The sequence below is a fragment of the Lissotriton vulgaris genome, chromosome 7 (genome assembly GCF_964263255.1).
Source record: "Lissotriton vulgaris chromosome 7, aLisVul1.2, whole genome shotgun sequence".
NCBI classification, from domain to species: domain Eukaryota; kingdom Metazoa; phylum Chordata; class Amphibia; order Caudata; family Salamandridae; genus Lissotriton; species Lissotriton vulgaris.
The window spans coordinates 773,264,770-773,282,518 of NC_141695.1; the positions used below are offsets into that span (position 1 = coordinate 773,264,770).

Consider the following 17,749-nt stretch of genomic DNA (forward strand, 5'->3'; position numbering starts at 1 on the left):
AGCAATAAACTCTACATAAAGAATAAACATTAATGTGATCATAAATGGAGCACACCATACAAAAACTTTGCTGGGACAAGTATAAACGACTTAACTGACGAGGCTTACAAACTTGAAGCAAGAAAGGCAGCACAACAATATTCCACGCTTGTGTTAAAACAATCTGATATTTTCCAAATTAAAACATAACCACATATTGCAACCATAGTTAAATTACATTATAACAGACCAAATAATCAGGTAAAGGGGTTTCGAAAATTCTTATACAAAACATCGTCCTATAGTTGGACACAGATTTTAAGGATGTTGTGGGTAAGTATCTTTGATAACTCATCACTAACTCTGGAACATAAGAATCACGTTAATATACTTTTCATGGGTAAAACAACCAGATCATTCATTTTTTGCTTCCTCAGCTAATGGCTACTTCACAGGAGGCCATTTCCCTTCCTGTATGCAGGGATCAGAAAAGCAATCTTGCTTGATAAAAAGTGGTAGGACTCCGAGTAGGCAGCACGACGTGAACACTACAAGAATGTCCTTGTCAGCTGGGTATTGGTTGTGCTGTCCTGTTTTTGTTTCTTTGCTGTTCAAGGGTCAGACTTCATGATCATCCCCGTGATGACGTCATCCATGTTTGCACTACGTAAAACAAAGCCTTTGGTGTGGCAGATTACATAAGGAGGTATATGTCTTCATTTTCGTTTTTTAATTTCACCAAACTATTTCCTTTCGCTCTAGTAGGGGACCTAGCACTCTGTACGACATTTGTGATTGGTACCTCGTAATCAAGTATATGTACATTGTTGCTTTATTATTTAAAGCTGCTTTGATTTATTTTGCTTTTTTCTCCTCTTTTAGTTTTCTTAGTTCTGAGCTCCAAATAGCGGGGTCCATTCTGGGCATTGTGAGGCTCTTCTATTAGCTGTGTTGTTGGTCCTCTTTATTCTTTGATGCTCTTTGCATCAGGAGGGCCAGGCTTGTCCCGCCTCAGGACATCATCCATCATTGCTTTCCATTAAACTATGCCCCCAGAGTGGCAGCATAGCAGTGACGTGCAGTGGGAGAGCTGCTCTTGAACCAAAGGCACACTTAAGGAAAGTCCAACCTCACCCAACTGCACGTCAGCCAGTCACAGGGCATGAACCCCCGCTGAAGCCTCAGCAACTCCGAGCAGCTCCAGTCACCTTATTATGATAGACGTTTCCACCTGAACCTTCAGGAATGCTCAGATATAACCTCTCCACCTACTCACAGAAAGGCCCTGCCTCTCCTCAGATGATGTCCCTCTAAGTGTATGTTGTTAGTTGTTCAGTACCTGGTCTCTGACAACAAATCAATATCTCATTCATGAGCTCACCCTACATCATAAGCTAGATTTCTTTCTATGCCACCGAAATGTCGCTACATCAGTCCCAAGCGAAATTATGGCTAACCTTCCCACTTCTAGTAGTGACTAAGGTTATAGAAGTTGTTGTCAAATGGGAGGAATCCCAGTTCTTGGAAAATAGTGTTTTACTGGATCCTGTGACTCTTGGATTTCACCTGATCCCAGCACCAACATAGTCTAGTGGCTGTTTTTGATTATCCCCGGGACACTTGACAATGCCAACAAAGAGATTTGTATTCTTTTGAACTTCTGTGCCACCATGAACACTGCATTGCATGATATTTCGTTCGAGCATCTAAAATTGTTAGGAGTGGAGAATCAGGCTATGTGGTGGTTGTTCTTCAGGACTGTAATGGCTAGGTAACTAGAAACTGTGTTACTGGTTGAGGGGGGTGAAACCCTTCTCAAGCAGAAACCACAATACCTGTCCGGGTAAAGTCACAAGCAAATCCCAAATTATACTGTGTTTAGCCCTCTGGTAGCTTGGCAGAAAAGCAGTCAAGCTTAACTTGGAGGCAATGTGTTAAGGGCTGCAAACAGTAATGAAGTGAAAACACAAGAAAAATCCCACACCAATTTAGATAAATAGATAAAAATGTCAAAGGTTTATGTAAAAACACGAAGCACCATATCTATCCAGGAAGTGCACTTTCAGGCCCACTTCCAAGGGTCCAGGTGGACAGAGCATTTTCTGTTCCTGAGGCTCTGATCAGGAGGACGGCTAACTAGCCCTTGATAAAGATCCAGTCCTTTAACTGTTAGCAGGGCAATAGGTAGCAAGGTAACACAGTAGTAGTTATTTTTGCAAAGCAGCACAGCAGTCCTTCTGACGCTTCCTCGGGTCATGAGGTGTACTAAGGTGTTGTGTCTAAGGGTCCAACATTTCTACCTGTGCCCACTTTGAAGTAGTAGAAGGTTCTAGACGTTTCTACCCCAGAGGTGCCTGGAATTTCCTGCCTCTGTGACATGGCCCCAGCTTGTCTATGGTCACAAAAGACTAGTGTCAACCCTTTTGTGAATTGTGCTCAAGCAGAACCTTTGTGATGTGCAAGTGTGGTAGGCGACAGCTCCTCCACCTCATCAAGTCAGAGGTGGCTCACCTTGCCAACAACTATTGCCCTATGCACCACTATCTGTAGCAATACACATAGACCAACTGCCAGCTACACCTTGTCATGTCACCCAGTATACAGAATGCAGACACCAAATGATTATTACAAGAAAATGTAATCTTTCTAAAAGTGGTCTTTTCAGAATTGTGACTTAAAATCTGACTTTACCATTAAAGAGGGTTTTAACGTACCAAACTGGACATTCCTATCTGCTCCCAATGAAAGTTATCACTTGTTAAATGTAATACGTTAACACTTTGTTATCTAGGGAGAAGGTAGGGCTACAGTGAGACACAAATGTAGGAGATATTCACTATCAGGACATTTAAAACTTAAAAGTACATGTCCAACTTTTTAAACACCCTGCACCCTGCCCTCTGAGATGTTTAGGGCCAACCCTAGGGGGGACTTATATGTATCAAAAAGGGAGTGCTTGGGCCTGGCAAGAGGTTTATCTTCAAAGAAACATTTTAGCACTAGTTAGTAGTGGTAAAGTGCGCAGAGTCCTGAAGGCAACAAAAACCAAAGTCAGCAAAAACAGAAGGATGGAAGGCAAACAGTTGGGTGAAAACCACGTCAAGAATGTCAGGTCCACCGCTAGTCTTCTTGTCTGTTCTAATTTTAAGAGACTTAAATGTGGAGTGCCTCTTGGGCCATCACTAGATACCACTCCCCAAAAGATTAAATATTTATGAGTCATTCTTCTACATGTCAAGCCTACACCTATACAGATGATACACCAGAGATGGCTGGTGCCCAGCGGTGAGATGGCCATCTCCCTGTCACCGTGAGAGTTCAACAAATGTGAGATGTAACACTGAGCAGCTAGCAGTAAACTGTGCTGGCTGCTTGGTGAACAAACATGTGCAAATCTGCCTTTTTCATTGAGGGGGTGGGCGAGGATGGCTTTTGGCTCTGGCTTGTCTTGGCTGAACGAAGATTTTTTTGACCTGGAACCAGAAAGCAGGGCAGTGACGACACACTGATGGGTGCAGCCTTTGTCTTACTGCCATAATACAGTTTGAGTTTGGGCGTTATTCCCATGGCCCAGTGAGGAGTCAGAAGCCCTCCACTAATTTCAATGACTGGGGGCTGGGCAGTATGGTTTGAAGAATTTTGGAGTGGGGGTGTGTCAGTGGCCTTTGCCTTTCCCACGAGACCAAGCAACAGTTGTTTATTTTGAAAATGATTGTTGGGCTGGCACCTGGGGGAGGAGTCCAAATCCAGAATTTTCCAGTTCCTTCCAGGCAGATGTGTTCCACCGTTGCCACGATATCTGCACTCTGAGTCTGCAGTATAGCTGATTCATGAGGATCCCGGGACGAGAACATTCTATAGGTGAGTTTGTAGTTATTATATGCACTTATAAAAATCAAGAACTGGCTGGTTTGATTAAAAGGCTTGGAGGGTGCTCGGCCATTTTAAATTAAGACGACCAAGCTCTCTACGAAGCTTTTACTCTCCAACTGCTCTGTATTAATCTGCTGTCGGTGAAGTGAAGGTAAATTATTTGAAACTAGTGTCTCTGGCCTTTCATTTCTACAACACCTCCTTATACAGTCAGTCAATCAGTCAACAAAGCTTTATTATCGGCTAAAAACCATAAAAGCATAAATATACATGATTTTAGATAAAAACATACCTTTGTACAAAAATTCAATGTACTCGGAATTGAGGACGATGCTCCTAAAACAGTTTTAATTATAACTTTAAAAGCGAGGAATCAAAACCGGTCCCTTCACATTTCATTTTTAACAATTCCTTGTAAGTTCTAGAGGTATGCTAGCACAGTTGGAACAGCTTAGCATTTTTACTTTTAGCTCCTCTTGTGCACCACATAGAAAAAAGGTATCTGGAGGTCGCACACACAATCAAGTGGGTGGTGTCATATTTCAATATTCTGAATGCTTCCCTGTAGTCCCTGATACCCATAGACTTACATAGTTGAACGATCCATTTGGCTCTAGCCTTAGAGTAGAAAGGGCAGAAGAGCAGAACGTGCAGATCTGGCTCTTCGCTACCTTCACACCCTGGGCATAAACTAGCTGCGTGGTGAGCCATTGACCACTTGTTTGTCACTGCCCTCACTGGGAGTGTTCCGTGTCTAAATTGGACATATAATTTTTTCGCCAGTGAGGGCTGAATATCGTCCAAAAATTTCTCAGAATGATAATCAGCCTTGACCTCCAGAAAACTATTGGTCAACCTACCCAACGAAGGGTTTAATGCGGTCAGGTCCATTCGATATTGTTTGAGTACTTTGACCAACAGCCTCCTGTGGGTCAGGGCACAAGTCTCCTCTGGAACTAGCCACATGTCTCCCTTCCCCAGTGCATAACAAAGCTTTTTAACATGTGTTAGCCAAGGGATTTTTGCCACGCCTCTTATAGACAATAGATCCCTTAGGTCCTCCCTATAGCTTAACGGCTCAAGTGTGGACCAGAGTCGCCTCCAGTACAGCAAAGGGCGATTGGAGATGGGACCAAACCCAAGTCTAGCCGTAACGGGATCAAAGGTGTGCTCTGAGGCAAACTCAGTAGGCGCCTAGTAAAGCTATTCTCAGTGATATACAGCGAGGAGGCGCTGACGTGGCCCCATAGCTCTACTCCAAAGAGCGCCCCTCCTCTCGTCTGCGCTTTGTAAATTTCCACTGGCGGACCCAGGGTTTTAAATGAGCACTCGTTATAAACCTTTAAAATGCCACCCGAGGCATGAGCCAGCTTCATATTTGCCTTGGCCATGTGCGACCCCCATTCCATCTTGTCGTTCAGTGTAACCCCTAAATAGTCAAAAGTGGATACTCTTTCGAGCACCGTACCCTCCGGGTGGGGGTGGGGGCCATTGGGTGATTTGGCATTAAATACCATATATTTGGTTTTGGAGAGGTTGATCTCCAGATTTCTTGTTCTGCAAAAAGAGCAGAATGCCTCCAGTGTTCACTGTATACCCGTAGAAGATTTTGAGAACAAAAGGATGTCAGCAGCGAACATCAGGGCTGGTATCTTGCGGGCTGCTAAACCGGGAGAATCGAAATCCCTCGCACCCAATAGATGTTTGATCAAACCATTGAGGAACAAAGAAAAGAGCGTGGGGGCCAACACGCACCCCTGCCTCACACCCTTTTCCACCGGGAAGGGAGCCGAAAGCTCCCCGTTCCTCCCATACCTCACCCTTGCAAAAGTGCCATGGTGTAAACATTTAAATAGTTGGCACAAGTATACTGGAGCACCCATCTCTAACAGAATCGCCCAAAGCTTCTCCCTCTGGACCAGATCAAATGTGTGTGCATGTTGTATATGGACGCATGGTAGAAACGAAAGGACAGGGTTACTCATTTTTATTGAAATGAGTGTCCCTGGTCTTTTGTTTCTACCATGTACCAATGCAACATACACACAGAGCGTGTGTTTCTGTTGTATACGAAGGCATGTTAGAAACGAAAGGCCGCGCATTTCATGATTTAAATGAAATTATGAAATAAGCTGCTTTTCGTTTCTACCATGCCTCCCTCTAAATACAACAGAAACACACACCCTTCTGTGTGTGCAGGGCTTAAAGAGAGATGAAAAACTAGGAGTCTCTCGTAGGGGCTGCCGTTGTAATTATGAGCGTGGCTTAAAATTGCTGAGCTAAAAATCTGTAATTAGCATAGTGTGCTGCCCCACTGCTATTGTGCTTCTTCTGTCATTGCCTCCAGACATATAATACAAGTGACATTATACCTACAACCAGCCAGGACTATGGCTTTGTTAATGGTTGTAAGTTGCATAAGATAAATAAGAAACACCTATGTTTTCGTTCTATATAATACTGAAAATGCTGTAGTTTTTATGAGCATGGATGACAGACTTTCCTAGCTGAGAAAGCAGGTTTGAGCCTGATGTCAGCTCAACATCCGGTGTTAAAAAAAATGAATATGTAGAAACGAAAGACCAGGGACACTAATGAAAGTAATGTCCCTGCCCTTTCGTTTCTACCATGCGTCCATGCAACATACACACAGAGCGTGTGTTTCTGTTGTATATGGAGGCATGGTAGAAAACAAAAGCCGCGTATTTCACGATTTAAATGAAATCATGAAATGCGCGGCCTTTCGTTTCTAAGATGCTTTCATATACAACAGAAACACACACTTCTGTGTGTGTGTGTTGTATATGGGTACCTGGTAGAATTGAAAGGCCATGAACACTCGTTTTAATTAAAACTAGTTTTGACCCTATTCATATTCGCTAGCCTGACTGCCTTATGTGAAGGACATCCTGCTTTACTTTGATCAGTCCAGTGTAAATCACCTTACCTTGTATGTAGTTGCCTAGACATTTACTGTGTCCTGTCATCTTCTGACCAGACAATATTTGTCATTATTTATCCTGCTCTCGCCATTATTTCTGCTGAGCTTTGTTACTGTTGCAGAGCCATACTTAAATAAGTATTCAGCAATCAATTTTTCCTCCATCTACATTTTCTTCTGATTCTGTAACTTAAGAATTTGTGAAAAATGAACTGTCAGGGCCTAGAACAGTGGTTCCCAAACTTTTGACTCCTGAGGACCCCCATTGAGTCACCACTGGAAGCGGGGGACCCCCAAGCAATTTGTAGGATTTAAATTTCAAACCTTAAAACAGTAATTCGGAAAAAATTAACACACGTGTGCACACAAAACAAATACTCGAATTACTAATGATTTTAGAGCATATTTACAAGCCCCTATCACCATAGGAACATCAGTTTTTGAGATGTTCCCATGGCGTATGGCATTTGTCTTATTTACAAGGCAACGTTAAGCCACTTAACGTGGCTTAACGGTGCCTTGTAAATAAGACCCCCTTTCACCCAATGCTTAGCGTGAAAGGGGTGGGCAGTGGGTGTTGCGGTGGGCGTTTACCCTGCAACACCCATTGATTTTGATGCTGCCCCCTTTTTACAAGTGTCAACTAAGAATGAGCAACCCAATATACCCTTGAGGGCTTGGGCGGTAGGTATAAAAGGGTAATTGTGCCGTCAAGGGTTTTGTTGAACTGTAGAGTATTCAAAATTATATATTATTTTGTGGTCCTAAGCATTTGACACCACTGATGCACAATTTGTGTCAGACAAAGTTTTTAAATAAATAGAGCTAATACCAAACGGTAATAAAAAGAGAGAGCAATAGCAGGGTGTATGGAAAAGTTCTGTTTGTTTTAATTATTCACAAATCAAAAATAAAATATACATGGGTATACCATTTGTTGCAAAAGCTACAATAGGAAAAAATATCAATAAAACAGCCTATTTGCAGCAATTGTTGTAGCTTATCCACCTATTTACAAGTTATATCATTAAAAGCAGTGGAATAAGCGCAGTCGACGTTTCGGTCTCTAGACTTGCGTTATGGAGACCATCCTCAGGACAGACAAATCAAATCATGAATACCCTTTCTTATAGATAAATGAAGCTCATGGAGTTTTAATGGGCCTCAAATTCAAGTTGATGGTAGCGATGAGTACAATCATCTGTAAAGACAGGAATCGACTGATTTTATATCTCCCTGTGTGACTTTGGAAGTGGCGCTGCTGATGAAAACGCACAGATAGTCTATACTTCAGTTTTCTGTGTATTTAAGCGATTTGCAGGCCCTCAATCACTTTTAAATGAAATTCACTTAAAACGGCGGTCCTGGTTAAACAAAGCTCAAAGGCGATCCTCGCAGTTCAACAGGCAGCAGCAATACAACTGTATGCCTCCGAAAGCTCCATAGACACTGTCTGAACCATCACTACCACTTCCACTGTATACCTCTCTCTCTCACACACACACACACTCGCTATGCCTTCCTGATCCACATTTCTGGTCTCCCTCCCGTTCAATCCTCTCGGCCAATTGTTCCCTGTATACTGTGTTCGGATATCTGGTTATTTATTTTGGAAATACTAAACGTACACGTGTGCTATGCATACACAGATTTTCGGCACATATTCAGTGGCAGGAGGAGCCTTTCAAGGAGGCAGATAGCCTTATGTCTGTGCGCGAGAGTGAATTTCTCTGACCTCCCTCACCAACGACCCCGCCACCGCCAGAGCCAACCTACACAAATGGATGAAAGAGGTAGCCGAATGGATGAAGAACAGCCGCCTGAAACTGAACTCGGACAAGACGGAAGTCCACATTCTGGGATCTTCACCCTCCGCCTGGGACGACTCCTGGTGGCCCCCCGCCCTAGGCAGCGCACCCAAACCAACAGACCACGCACGCAACCTGGGCGTCATCCTGGACTCCTCCCTCTCCATGACCAGACAAGTCAACGCCGTCTCCTCGACGTGCTTCAACATCCTGCGCATGCTACGAAAGATCTTCCGGTGGATCCCCACCGAGTCCAGGAAGACGGTCACCCAGGCCCTCGTCACCAGCCGCCTGGACAACGGCAACTCCCTCTACGCCGGAACCACCGCCAAACTCCAGAAGAGGCTCCAGCGGATCCAGAACACCTCAGCACGACTCATCCTGGACATCCCCTGTCGCAACCACATCTCCGGACACCTGAGAGACCTGCACTGGCTCCCGGTCAACAAGAGAATCACCTTCCGTCTCCTCACCCACGCACACAGAGCCCTACACAACCAAGGCCCAGGATACCTCAACAGCCGCCTCAACTTCTACGCTCCCAAACGCCAGCTTCGATCGACCGGCCACGCCCTCGCCGCCGTCCCCCGCATCCAAAGAGCCGCCACAGGGGGAAGGTCCTTCTCCTACCTCGCCGCCAAGACTTGGAACTCCCTCCCGACCCACCTCCGCCTGACTCAGGACCACCTCGCCTTCAGGAAGCAGCTCAAGACCTGGCTGTTCGAGCAGTAGCGGACCCCCCTCCCCTAGCGCATTGAGACCCTCCGGGTGAGTAGTGTGCTTTATAAATGCCTTGATTGATTGATTGATTGAGGTTGGCACAACAGTGAGACTAATAGGAAGTGCATAGTCGGATTCTGAAAATAAATTCAGGCTGCCCTAGGAGGCCATGGTAGAGGGGGAGATCCATCTGGGTGAGAAAGGTGGTCTTTCAAAGACAATAAGCACCTCTAATGATCTGTAGCAGAGGCGCTTGCTTGTTTCACTTTCTCCTGTTATATTGTGAAAATTCGAGTGAATAATTATAGAAATCAGAGGCTTCCTTTCCTACGTCCATATACACATTTCTTCAGATGCTTTCCTACACCGGCGCTTGTGTATTACTGGAGCAAACACTGATTGGTTTACAATGAGTGATAAACAAACCCCAGTCGCATTCTCACGTCTTGAAATTCTTATGGAAAAACTAAGGTCATTGTTTGATGTAGAAGCAATACGGGTTCGCTCATAAGGACGTTTGAGTCCTGAAGAACTGATGTGGCATAACAAAAAGGCCCACCTGTTCAACATTTTCAATACCCTCTTGTGACTAATTCATGCTAGAGTTATGGTGAACATAGGTCTTACTGGTAGAGATAGCAAATGGCCACCACTTAAAAATGAGGATGGATAGTATTATTAAAAGGATATGGTTACATTTTCTGGACCTGGTTTTCGCAGAAAAGACAGGGAACAGAGCAGTCAAATCCACTCTATGGTGAATATATATTAGTTTTATACATATAGCAAGCAGGGGTAAAGCCAATTTCGCTAATCCTTTTCATCACTCAACGATTTCACCCACATGCCTACAGCAGACTTTCTTTAACACACACAAACAAATGCCACTGGAAAACAAAAAAGGTTCAAACACACCTACAAACACTTAAGAACCAGATGGTGATAATGGAGGTGGTGGTAGTAGTGATATTGGTGGTGACAGTACTAGTGGTTGTGGTAATGGTGTGGTGCAATTGGTAGTGATGTGGCAGTAAGGGTTGTAACAGTGATGGTGGTAATAGTAAGGATAATGGTAATGGTGATGGTAAAAATGGTGGGTTCCGTATAGTGGTGATGGAAATAATGGAAAAGGTATGGGTAATGGCTGTGATGGTAATAGCAATGGTAAATGTGGTGATAATGATTGTGTTGGTGGTGCTGGTAGAGATTGTGTTGACATTGAGGGTAATGGTTATGGTTGTTGGGGTTGGTAGTGGTGGTAACTGTGGTGGTGATGGTTGCATAATTAATGGAGAAGGTCCAGCTGAAACAGATCGAAAGTCAATGTCCTGGTCTAAAATGTCACCATTACATCTGGGGTGAGGTAGATGTTGCCAGTCTGCTAATCTGATAAATGCTTCTAAGTCAAGCTATCATCATAAGCAGGTCCTGTTTTTATAGGTAAAGTGTATTTCAATAACAATAACAAGCATGTGATATAAGAATGGGGCAACTGTTTAAATTGCAATTTGCAGTATTAAATAATATGTCTATAAAGTGTTTTCTGGCATGCTTTGGAAATAAGTCATTGGCATTTAGAAGATTCTACCATTCTGCATCTCCTGGTTCATACAATTTCCATGTTGCACTGCTTGCTACTGTTTGCTCTCTGCACTATCATCTTACATCTCATTTTGACTTGTGCATTGTCTAGTGTCAACACGTACACCTCATTTTTACTTATTCACAGGGGCCATCAATTGATCCAGTCACTGGCAGCAGGGTCAGCATCACTACAAGACTAAAAGCACTGCCCAACTACATTAAAATGCTTGAATCCCTAGCTCATTTTCTGTTATACAAAATTAATACAGTTGACCAGCTATTCCTCAGACCATTTTTTAAGCTGAAAGAAGAAGAGTAAATGCAGATCAAAAGTTTAGAACCAGATAAGCCTGATATCAAGCTTGAACAATCTGCAAAAGATCGTGGAAAAGATTACACTAGAAAATTCAGTTTCACACGGCATACAAAGAAAACATGGCTTACTGCTAGCACTACTAAGAATTCACTGTTCTGCTTTCCCTTCTTACTGTTTGGTGGTGGAGCACTAGAGAGATTTTATTGTTTTAATCAACTAAAAGATTAATCTGCTCATACAATTTCAACAACTTTGCTTCAGGAACTTTACAATGTTTTTCCCATAGACCAGTGACAGAAAAAGTCATAGCCCAAAGCTATGATGGGGCTAGTATGATGAGTGGCAGCTCTGGGGGAGTCCAGGAAAAAGTCAGAGATGTTTATCCCAATGCAAATTATGTGCATTGCTATGCGCATCAACTTAATTTGATTCTGGAGCAAGCAGTATAAACAATCTCAAACGTTTAAAAAAAATTGCTATTGTGGGCTGCTTTTCAGCTTTTTTCTCACGCTCTCCAAAAAGAACTGAAGTTCTCCAGGACATGGTTTCCAGTAGACTCACAAAAGGGGGCCCAAATCGCTGGAATTTGCATGTACGCACTGTCAATGTGATCTACGAGTACAGAGAAGACTTGAAAAAAGCTTTAAGACCATTCAAAGTAGCAGTCATTTTTATTTATTATTTTAGAGTTTTATATAGCATGAACTACACCCGAAGATATCAGGTATCAGAACGCTTTACTTGAGCATCAATTTCATTACAGATGGACAAATTCATTTTTGTTAGGCACGGGGAGATTAAGTGATTTGCCCAGAATCACAGGATGTTGAGAGTCGTTGCCGAGACTCGAATCCAGTTCCCCAACTTCAAGGTCAACCGCTCTAGCCATAATGCTACATCCTCTCCCCAGATTTTGCATCTGGTGCTGTACGCGAGGCCCATCGATTCATCAGAATATAGAAAGACAGGGAGTTTCTTTTCTTCCTTTTCTTGTTTCATGACATAATGCCCCATGTGGACATTTTGTGTAGCCAACTAAAAAAGCGGGACATAGATGTCTTATATGTACAAAGAGCAACAACAGATTTTGTCAGACTCATCACCCATGTCAGGGAATCTGTTGACAATCTAGATGCTAGACTGCCAGTGAAATTTAAGTTTTCAAGCCACAGAACTGATTTAAAGGTCTAAGTCCAAGTTGCAAAGAAGTTTGTGATACTATCATTGTCCACGCCAAAGAACGCTTTGCATTTACCAAACATCTTGTAAGTGCTACTTTATGCCAAAGTGACCACATTGACAGACATGACAGATCATTTCCAAATGAAACACTCAACGAAACTATAAATGCATATCCCATGCTAAACAAGGACACATTGAACTCTGAACTATCAATCGTATATAGGAGGCCAAACTTTTGAAGAGCTAGTGGTGCCATTCCTTTATTTTTTTTTTTGTGGAAAGCAATCTACAAGAACCATTTTCAGAGACTATGAATCTGTTGAAGAGTTTGATCACCACACCCATAATGACCACAGCAGAATCAGAGTGGTGTTTTTCAACTCTAAAGAGAATAAAAACATTCTTAATAAACGCTATGATAGAGACTTGTCTGAATGCATTGACAATGTTGTCTATAGAAAAAGAACTTATCAGAGACATTCCAAACTTTAATAAGAGTACTATTGAGAAGTTTGTCCCTCTTAAAGATCGACGCACAAAATTTTCTATAGAAAAAATGTACATGACTGGCACCCAATAACCTTTTTTGTTTTTTGAATTATACAGCGAAATCACAATGACGCATTTTCAACATTCTCCTAGTGCTTTACAAATCACATTCAGTTGCTGTTATATGCTTTTTGTATTCATCCAAAAGATTTGAGCACTTTTCATTTTTCCGTCTTTTGGGTTTTCGGAATTATTATTCTGTGTGTGTTGTCTTTATTTCTTGATGCTGCTGAAAAAGTTTACATTTAAAAAAAAAAAAATCCCTGTTTATTATTATTGTTGCAATATCAAGAGTAGAAACCAAGCTTTGTCACTTTAACATATTTATGTTTATTTAACAATATTTTCTTACCATGTTATCTACTGGGAATATTTTTACTGCCAAAATAAAGTTTACATTTTATACTTTGTTTTCTTTACTACATTAAATGTGAACTAGTTTCTTCACTGATTTTTTTTCTTGGTATGCTGAACATGTATTTATCTTTCAGTTTAAAAATTAAACTTATTTTGTTAATTCTTTTTTCTGTATTTTAACTTTTGAAACACTTTATAAAACATTCAGTCACTTTCAGTGCATCTCTGCTTTCCACCTAAATTCTGGTCAGGTTTGTGTGTTTTGCACTTCAATTTCTGATATGTGGACCTATTGTATGTGTACATATATAGTCTATAAATGTTATAATTTACAAACTAAACAGTTTGCTGTAATATTTCTATTTTCTGGCTAATAATTTTAAAAAATCAATGGTTAACTGCAAAGGATGGATCAGTATTTCGCCATCTAATTTTCAAAGTATTTGCAATGTACGATGTTACCAACAGATTGAGCCCTGATGACTTCATCAAACAATACGGTGAAGAGGCAGTGATGTGTTACAGGTGAGAAACACTTAGAGGGCCTGTTACCGTTGGTTGGGTGTGCTTGGCTTGGGGTTTTTTTTGCAAGCAGACCATTTTGAGGATTGGGCACATTTTTTTTTTGTTTCTAATGTTTTCTTCACACTTGTGCTTTAAAATACTATATTTTCAACAATTTGCAGTAAATATGTGGTGCAAAATCCACCATTTTAATCAATTTTTTCAAACGTTTCTTGCAGGGGGGAGAACCACCAGCACCCTCGTTTTGCAGTACAGCTTCACTCGCTACACTCGGTCAGTATATTAGTGTACAAATTTTCACCCTACCACTTTCAAAACCCACCAGCCGCCACTGTGATACACAACTAATTATTCACTTGGATGTTCAGTCCCTCAAGCATCAAAGCTCTAGAAGATTTCCCTCCACCATTAGAGCTTTGCATTTACCTGCCCTATATTAACTTAACTTTGAAATGTTGGCAATTCTCCTCTTCTTTGCCTTTCTAGGTGACTTCTTGGCTACTTTTCAAGGTCACCCATTGCACTCTACTATTTATTATCCTTTCCTTGGAAGAAAACTTGGAATAAGGGTTACTTTCTGCACATTACCTCACCCTTTCATAGCCCACTTTAAACATGATCGTAGATTTCATGGTAAGTTCCCACATGGCAACAATATTGAGAAATCAGAGCATTTTATTCTGGATGAGGAAAGTGTGATTTGCATAACTGAGAGGACATTTTTTAGATCTATAGTTTCGATAAAGCGCATAACATATATAATCTTTACTGAAACCGATGGAATATATGAAGCAATTGAACTTTACATTTTAAACATTAGAATTAATTATTTTATGGGATACAGGCCAGAGGTCTATAAAATATATATTTAACACAATCATGACGAACTAGATATATTCCTGCAATCAATATTGGTCTTAACAATATTTTGGTTTTAACAATAATTTGGAACTGCTATATGCATATGTAAGTGACATGGTATTAAAAATATTTTCAGCATCATTAGCAAATGCTTCAATGCCCAATACTATATAATTAACATGGCATTGGAAATATTTTACTGTAGGCAAAACAATAAAAGGGTTGTTTCTTTTACACTTTCTTTTATAGATTAGATTTAGCCTCTTGTAAATGAAAGTGCAATATTGTTTTGTTCGATTTTGAAACTCTTCCAACAAATATATTAGTAATCTCATGTATACTGTAGGTAAATGTACAATGCTGCAACTTGCCAGCTCACACATAGGACCTCATTCACAAAGGGCATCTGCACTCCAGACAGAGTGACATTCTCATTGTGAAGATTCCACCCTGAATGCGGAGACTCTCCCACAACTGCGGACCTTTGCAATGAGTGCACAGGCCCTCTTTGAATCAGGCCACTAGAGTTTTGTACTTTTCAGTATATGACTCTCCCGGTGAGATCACCATGGTTGTGGACTTATCAGATGGATATTACCTGTAAAAATATTTAGTACTGTTTTGGTTCCACCATGCGCTTTAAGTAACTGAATGTAATTGATATAAGATGTTAAATAAGGTAATTAAAGTATGACGTGCCTACACGTCATAACAATTGTAGTGTGTCCCATGCAATGACAATGGACTCCATGCCTCAGACATGGTGAAAGCAGTGTTTATACTCACAGATTGAGTTTCCAGTCTTGGTAAGACTCCACTCCACAGCACTCCAATCCCATTTGGATTTCGTCCATGATAAATTTCATATCTGCATCGTCTTGGTAGCGAGTAATAGCCAGCTGCATGAAGACGCCCAGAGATTTGCCAATCTGAGTGCTCAGTGTATAAAGTACTATCCCAGATAGAACCTGCAGAACCACAAAGACTACAACAGCAATGGTGAAAAACTTTAGCAGACAGGCATTCTCCCGGAGTGCCCCCATACTGCCAGCAACAGAGACCACAGTCATCACAAAGCCCAAAAGGACAACGAACAGCATGGGGTCACTGCCCAGGTGCTGGATCCTTTCCCATATGAGAGATTCCTTGTCAATGAGGCCCCAGATGCCTACGCCCAAGGTCAACAGACCCAACACAGAGAACCCAAAGTTGGAGAAGAAGAGGATGTACTTGGCACAGCAGCTTTCTGGATTGCATGAATCCAGCTGATGCGGCTGAGGATCAAGTAGGTGCCGCTTTTCCAAACAGGGGTCCGAATCACCATAATCAGTCAAGCTCTTCTCATCTTCCGATGCAGCATGAATGTTCACGGTCTTCAAATCATTACTGGAACCATGCTCAACACCTTTACCAGTAAAGTGTGATGTTCTAGACTCCTGAATCAGTAAAAAAACAAAAACACAAAGCACAAGTTTTTACAAACATGTGAATGCTATGGTATTTAAATAGCACAGAATACTTGTGGACAGCAGGTTTCTATGCTCTCCCAATGTTTGAAGAGGAAGCAGAAGCAAGAGGAAGAAAGAGAAGAGTGGAGGAAGGAGACTGGAAAGATGCAGGAGAGGAGGATATGATTTGAAACAGTGAAAGAGATAATGTTTAAGAAGGTAGGAAAGAGAAAGAGATACTCTTGTGAGCTCTATCAACAATTCAGGCTGTACTTAATTCATGTAAAATGTCCTAAGATAGCCACCTCTCTCCATGTGTTCAAGGACATTGTTAGAAATTGGTTTACTGGTTGACTGGGGTGGGAGCCCCGATCAAGCAGCAACCAAAATCCTAGTCAGTATAAGACACAAGCAACTCCAAATGAACCTGTGCTCAACCCCTGGTAGCTTGGCACAGAGCAGTCAGGCTTAACTTAGAGGCAATGTGTAAAGTATTTTTTCAACACTTCAAACATTAAATCAACACAAAAAAAGATTCCACACTAGGTTAGAAAACATAGACAAACAAAATTTACTAAACAAAAGGTCAAAATTACAAAAATTCAATCAGTACAACCGGAGTTATGAATTTTGAAAGAATAAAGCGACAAATCGTGCCTAAAAAAATTAATTACCAACCACAGCTATCTGGTCAAGCTGGACCAGGTTAAAGTCGAAAGTTCAGGCCAACTGTGATCAAGCGCAGGCCGGATACAGCCCCAGATTAGCACGGTTGAATGCTTACCTTGTCAATTTTTGCGCCAAGAGTCACATTCACGTTGGAGAGGGCCGTGAGGGGCAAGGAAAGCATCACAAGCTGCGATCACAGTGTGGTGTGGAGAGTAGGCTGGGTGTAGCGGACAGACAGGCTGGAACCTCGCGCTGGCGGTCTGTCCGTTTTTGGCTCTATTTCTGAGTGATGGTGACTTTAAGCTTGCTACCATCCTGGATCCCTATTCTTAGCTTGTTTTGGTCCTTTTAGGCCCCTTTTCAGACCTAGAAGCATAAACTAGAGGATAGCTGCTTTATATGATGATAGATCCCTTATTCCTGACTCTAATCCATCTATTGCCTATTGGCTTTGACATAATTATGTGTCCTTTCATCATCCTACCTATAGTAGAGGGTGGATCCTGTAGTCCTGACTTTATATTACATATTGGTATGGTTTGTGTATGTACTCTGACAGAGCTAAGTGTTATTTCATCCTTTTTGGGCCTACAAGGCCCAGAACCAGAGAGACTCCATTTTGCTTTCTGTCCCTGCAGACTGAGATGCTTGCAGGGTAAAGGTGATGTTTTAGTTATGAGGTGTTGTTCGCTCTTTGCAAACTGGAGAGAACTGGCCGGAGCTGAATCTTATCAGGAAATGTCCCTGGGCTCAAGTCTCTAGACGAAACAAGCAGTTGATCACTGTGGGGGCGTCTGGAGCAGGGAGCCTGGTGCATGGATTCGGTGGGAGGAGGCTACTGGCTGGAACTTTCCACTAGGAGAGAGCATTCCATATTAGCGAAGTGCAGAAGAGGCGGAGGGTCAGTTGGTCTTTGGAACAGTTCAGTTCAGTTGAT

At 41.9% G+C, this 17,749-nt stretch overlaps 1 protein-coding gene across 1 annotated transcript in view; it reads right to left on the reverse strand.

Moving 5' to 3' along the window:
• Positions 1-17,749, reverse strand: part of TSPAN10 (tetraspanin 10) — a 136,577-nt gene that overhangs the window by 8,371 nt on the left and 110,457 nt on the right. The window contains exon 2 of the mRNA XM_086928788.1: positions 15,482-16,131. Within this exon, the coding sequence (XP_086784914.1) occupies positions 15,482-16,131 (650 nt within the window). The remainder of the gene's footprint in view (positions 1-15,481; positions 16,132-17,749) is intronic.